Source organism: Gekko japonicus, unplaced genomic scaffold, assembly GCF_001447785.1.
Source record: "Gekko japonicus isolate JY-2015 unplaced genomic scaffold, Gekko_japonicus_V1.1 scaffold1050, whole genome shotgun sequence".
In the NCBI taxonomy this organism is placed as follows: domain Eukaryota; kingdom Metazoa; phylum Chordata; class Lepidosauria; order Squamata; family Gekkonidae; genus Gekko; species Gekko japonicus.
Window position 1 is genome coordinate 297,804 of NW_015172034.1, and position 6,073 is coordinate 303,876.

Below are 6,073 nucleotides of genomic sequence, written 5' to 3' on the forward strand. Positions count from 1 at the left end.
ATCCACGAGATAATGCAAGAGATACTGAGATCTGAAATATCATTTTTGCCGGAAATATTACTACTAAACTTATTTCCAAAGGATTTTGATAAAGATGATAGATATTTGATAGTACATTTATCTACGGCAGCAAGAATATTATATGCAAAATATTGGAAACAAATAACCCCATGGACCAGATCACGCTAGGCCTTCTTGTCTTCCACCGTCCTCTGAAGGTGGCTCAACTTCATGTTCGTTGCATCTATGACACTGTTAACCATCTCATCCTTTGCCGTCCCCGTCTTCTTTGACCTTCAATCTTTCCCAGCATCAGGGTCTTCTCCAGTGAGTGCTCCCTTCTCATTGGGTGGCCAAAGTATTTGAGCTTCAGTTTCATCATCTGGCCTTCCAGGGTACAGTCAGGGTTGATTTCTTTTAGGATTGACTGATTTGATCTCCTTGCAGTCCAAGGGACTCTCAAGAGTCTGAGTACAAATCAGCAAAACGGGACATTCAATAACCAACACATTAGGATTTCAGAAATCCGAAAGCATCAGAAAGAACTAAAGCAGAGGAAAACGATCAACATGAATACAGAGTCAGGTGGGGAGCCGTGTTGGCCGGAAGCAGCAGAACAAAGTCTGAATCCAGTGGCACCTTTCAGACCGAAAAAAGTTGATTTCTGGGTAGAAGCTTTTGTGTGCACGCGCGCTTCTGAAGAAGTGCGCATGCACATGAAAGGTACTTAATTTTTTTTTTTTAATTCAGTCTTAAAGGTGCCACTGGACAACTTTGTTCCGTGTAGTGTGCAGTTAGGCTCTTAGAAATCTTAATAACAATGTACAGAAAAAGGTTCCCTACCTATTTGAACCAAGTAACAACTTTCTGACATACTAAAAGAAAAAGAAATATATATCACTTGGATTACACAGCGTAAATCAATGTGATCAGTAGGGTGAAATATCTAATAAGCAATGTAATAGGAGCAGGATTACGGAAATCTGAAACATAGCATAAGAAAATGCAGCTAGTGACATCGCACAGTTAGAAAACATTGTACAAGAGGGACAAGCTTCACACTCACCTCCCACTTCAGGGGTGCTGTTTCGATGAAAGAAGTCTTCCTGCTAGAAAGAGAAAGGGAGGGGGGAAAGAAACCAAGGAAAGTAAAAAGTAACCCAACATATTAATTCACTGCACTAATAAATTCATATTCCACCTTTCTACACATCAGGAATTCCAAAGTTTCACAATACAGACATAAAATAAATACTATATTAAAACAGTTCTGCAGTGGGGAAAACCCCGTTTTTATGCTAGACCATGTGGAACATGTGAAATATGAATAGAGGTAATCCCTTTGATCTCGCACTAAGTGTTTTTGATTCACCAATGACTAAATACAATCAATCTGCAGATATCTGGGATTAGAGAAAAAAAGTTTCCAAGTAAAAGGATCTTATTTCCAGGCAAGCTTTAGTTGCAGCACCTCATTTCGGAAATTAAATACTTTTCCAGTCTCACTCTGACTCACAGTGATGTTGTCATGCCTTCCTATGTGCCCCATGGAATAGTATACAATTTACTGAATTACAGAGAGAAACTGCAGTTCGGCTTCTGATTATCAGCTGTCACTCTAGTGCATAGATCCCTGTGCCTTGAAAATCTAATAAAGGTTTGTGCAAGGAAATATGAAGCTAGGACAGATCTGAGGTGGTCAGACATTGATACCCTCTGAACTGAGAAACAGAAAGAAAAATGAGTTAATAAGGTGCTCCAAATGGGAGAGGTCCCTGTGCATTTAATGGCCAGTATAAATCAGCATTTGGGGAAAAAATAGCCATGTTAAAAAAAGTTTTAAAAGAATAGTTCTAGGATGAGACATGAAATAAAACAAAAAGAAAGTTAAAGGGAACGTTTTGTTGGACCATTGTCACAAGTGCATTTAAGTGCACACTAGTAGCTCAAAAGTTGTTATTCCAGCAGAAGATGGATTTGACCATGTAAGTATCGATGCAGCGTCTGAGAATCAACTTTCATAACCAAGATGAACTGGATAAGTAGGTAACTGGAAGCACTAAAAATGCCGGCTTGAACCCTATACCTTGCTCCTGCTTGCACGACACTGTCCTTTTTGATGTGCTGAAAGGTGGTTGTTAAAATAGTATCGAATTGGACTAACTTCCTGTATTGATTATTTTAAACTATACTTATATATTGGAAACACTTATTCACAGAGACATTGGGTAAACTTTAGGAGGAGGTATCTTTTGCTGGGCTGATATAGAATTTTGTTTCAAAAGCTTCTAAAACAGAAGGAAATGAGTAAATATGAAAGAGGAACAGATTTAAGGACAAGGCTACCCCATTTTGAACCATATCTGAGACCCTCGTGCCTCTTTCTTTAGTCAGCATTACTGGGGGAGGGAGAAAAAATGGAGTAGATCTGGGAGGCAGGTTCAAATCCCCGCTCTGCCACAGGGGTTTGCTGGGTGACCTTGGAACAGTCCCACACTTTCTCAGCCTAACCCACCTCACAGGGTTGTTGTCAGGAGAATGATATAAACAGCTCTGGGTCCCCATTAGCACATAAGAACAGCCCTGCTGGATCGGACCCTTGGTCCATCTAGTCTAGCATCCTGTCTCATACAGTGGCCAGCCAGTTCCTCTGGAGGGCCAACAACAGGGCATAGAGGCCAAGACCTTCACCTGATGTTGCCTTCAGGCTCTGGGATTCAGAAGTTTCATGCCTCTGAATGTGGAGGTTCCCCTCATAAATAAATAAGAGGGACTGTACATCACACTTGAGGTCCTCTACATGATGAGTGTTCTTCATGGGGTACAGATTTTAGCATTGAACTTTGGTCCACACTTCGGTACAAGCAATCAATGTAGATTAAAATCCCACCAACCAGCTGTTCATTTATTCATTATGAACATACAAAGCTGTTTGGCAGGAAGATGGGAGGAATCTAGTAAAGCACTCAGTCTCCTGACCTGCTAATCTGCAGAACTTTAACTTTTCTAAAATTGCTTCAGGGATACAGGAGCAAATAAGAGAGACACAGCAACCATGAAATGCAGGGCAAGCAATTCAGAAAGGTGGGGCTTCACCTCACCAACTTCTCCAAGCCAGGTGAGCCTCTGGCGCAACTGAGCAACTGGAAGGTTTCAACTGCAGAGAAAACTGCTAGTGTTAGAAGCAAAAGGGGCTGGAGGTCAACAAGCGGGGGGGGGGGGACTGGGTTGCAAATTGGTTTGGCAGTGATGTCATCTAGATTCTCTGTAACAACTCAGTGAACTAATGTTGTTGTTTCCAGAGAAAACAGAAGCACCCAGGAGAAAACTCATCCTGGCGGCAAGCAGAACTGTGCAATAAGGGTGCCACTGAATCAGCATCAAGGATTTTGGACAGGAAAACTCTGATACCTTCTCTTACAATGGGACCACACACACACCCTCCACCACATTGTGTCTACTTTATTTATTTATTTTATTCGTGTATACCCTGCCTTTCTTCTCAATGGGGACATTCTCCTCTTTTTACCCTCACAACAACCCTGTAAGGTAGGTTAGGCTGAGAGAGTGTGAGTAGCCCAAGGTCATCCAGGGAAGTTCCATGGCATAAATGGGGTTTTGAACCCAGGTCTCCCAGATACTAGTTCGACACTACACCACTGGTTCCCAACCACATGCCCGAATTGAAATGCCTTCCGGGAATCCCCCTTCCCCAAACACATCAAATCAGACCCTTTAATAGCAAAATGCCTCATGCAGATGACCGAGTGCTGCAAAGAAGGAGGGAGGATTCTCCATACCAGACATGCAGGCAAAACATGCCAGCCCCCACCCCCTTTTACCTGCCCAAGAGAGGAAAATCCCTCAAAATAGGGAACGATGGGACCGCGCATGTATGTGTGCCTTCTGCTCCCATGGAATGGTGGTGTGCTTACGGGAAGAGGGCAGATGCAAAGCCCTAGCTCTGCCCTGCAGGTTGCCATTTGCTTCCCTTCAGCAGAGGGAAATGTGGGAGAGGAAAGCGTCTCCAGAACCAGAAGGAGAGAGAGAATCCCCTTCTACACTGATCCCCAAGGAAGCTTGTGAAACAAGGACTGGCTTCTTGCTCTACAAGCTCCCTCAAGCTGGGGACAGGAGATGGGAGAGATTATTCTGTGCTTCCCTTATCATAGGGGAAGTTCCCTCTCCCCCTGCCAAGGGAAGCCTGGAAAAGAGGGGAACAAGTCCCAGGTCTCTGCTTTGCAGACTTCACTGGGGCTGAGCAGAGGCCAGGAGAGCGTCTCCTGCACTTCTCTTGTCCAAGACCCTCCCCACCACCACCAGAGGGACACTTGCGCAAGAGGCAGGGGAGTCTTTTTGTGACATGGGTGGGGTATAGCTTAGAAGCAAACAAAACAGTCCACAAGGCTGCGTTGTGGGCAACTTGCTGGATCCAAACATTGCTGGATACTGCACTACTGTAATCACCCACAATCAGGAATTAATATCCACATGAAGCTGCTTTTATACTGAGCCAGTCCATTCTTCTATCTACGGGGTCTCACGCAGAGGACCTACTCTCTGATCGTGAAATGCCAGAGATTGAACCCAGGGCCTTCTGCATGCCGAGGAGATGCTCTTCCTCTGAGCCACAGTGCATTCCCCTGTGGATCCTGCTTTGTCCCACAAGTCCAGTTCACGGATCTGGGCTTAAAGCCCTGGAAGCTGTTTATTCCATGCCAAGGCTCTACTTTGGAATATGGAAAAGGATGTCAGTGGCTCTGAAAAGGTACAGTGGGGGTCTTCCTTGGACTGCTGCTCCTGCACCTCCTGAGATGGGGGCGGGGATTCCAGATCACAAGACATTGTCCTTAGGGGGGCTTGAGCCCCTTTAGGTGTAATACAGAATGCCATGAAGACAGCAGGGCTTTTAACTCATGCGGGGGGGGGGGGTCCCCTTAGGCCCGAACCTCTTTTTTCAGCGCTTCGTTCTAAAAGGTCTGACTGCGTGCCTAAGCCTTCCACCACGGGTGGAGTTCCCCTGCCAACCCTCTTAACCGGCTGCCACGGGTCGCGGCAAGGCTTCGGGGTCAGAGGAGAGGGCGGCGTTCCTCCTTCAGGGCTTCAGCCCCGGCGCTTCTCGTTCGGAAGCGGGACAGTGAAGTGGCGGCTCACACTTCGCCGGCTCTTCTTTTTAGCCGGGAGCCAGAAGCGCCCGGTCGCCCTCTCACCACGCCCCGCAGCTGCGCCGGTTTAAAGGGCTTCGGGCGTCTTTTGGGGGCAGGACAGTAACCCCACCCAGGGCTCGTACCAGATCCCACCTGCCGCGGGTCGGGGAGGACTGAAAGACCGAAAGCATCCCTCACCTTCGCGCCCACCGTCTGCAGGGCAAGAGCCACGAGGAAGCCGCCGAGAGTTGGCATCGCGGGCTGCGCACTGTTTGACTTCCAGCCTCAAGTCCCGTTTCAGAGCAGAGAGCAGGGGAGTGCCCAGCCCCAGCCGGAATCCGCCAGGGCGTCGCGTCTCTGGGGCCCCTTGGCGGGGCACACGTGGTTCCCAGAAGCGGCCGCCCGGCGCCAGGAGAGCCTCTTGTGCCCAGAAGCAGGCACAGCTCCATGGGGCCAAGAAGTGAACGGGAGAGGGACGCGGGCTCCTGTAGTGCCGCCCCAGCCCAGGCGGCTCTGAGCCCGGCTCCCCCCTGCCCCTCCAGCTGCCCCGGGGCCACGTGCCCGCCTTCCAGCTCCTCCCACGTCCCGGTTGGCTTCCCGCCTTTGACGCTCGGGCCCCGAGGGGCGCCGGGGCGAGCTCCGCGTTTCCGTTAGCCGCGCGGCTGGAGACAAGCCCTGTGCCGGGCGCGCAAGCCCGTGGAGTTGGAGACCCTGCTGACTTCAGGCCCGTGAAAGGCCTTTGCGAGGGGGGTCATCGAGGCTGGCTCGTCTGCGCCTCGACACGTCCCGGTAGAGCGGTGCTCCTGGGTTCCCGACAGGGAGGATTCGCTGCACGGCCTGCAGCAGGATGGTTGTGTGTATTTTTACACACACACACACGCATATTATCTGGGCCTGTCCCAGCTTGGAATCCTCTTTGGCCAGGA

At 48.6% G+C, this 6,073-nt stretch overlaps 1 protein-coding gene across 1 annotated transcript in view; it reads right to left on the reverse strand.

Moving 5' to 3' along the window:
* Positions 1-5,542, reverse strand: part of PGF (placental growth factor) — a 13,851-nt gene extending 8,309 nt beyond the window's left edge. Inside the window, exons 1-2 of the mRNA XM_015420633.1 lie at positions 5,346-5,542; positions 1,067-1,109 (exon numbers count right to left, since the gene is read on the reverse strand). Of these exons, the coding sequence (XP_015276119.1) occupies positions 1,067-1,109; positions 5,346-5,402 (100 nt within the window). The 5' untranslated portion in view covers positions 5,403-5,542. The remainder of the gene's footprint in view (positions 1-1,066; positions 1,110-5,345) is intronic.
* Between the last annotated feature and the right edge of the window lie 531 nt (positions 5,543-6,073).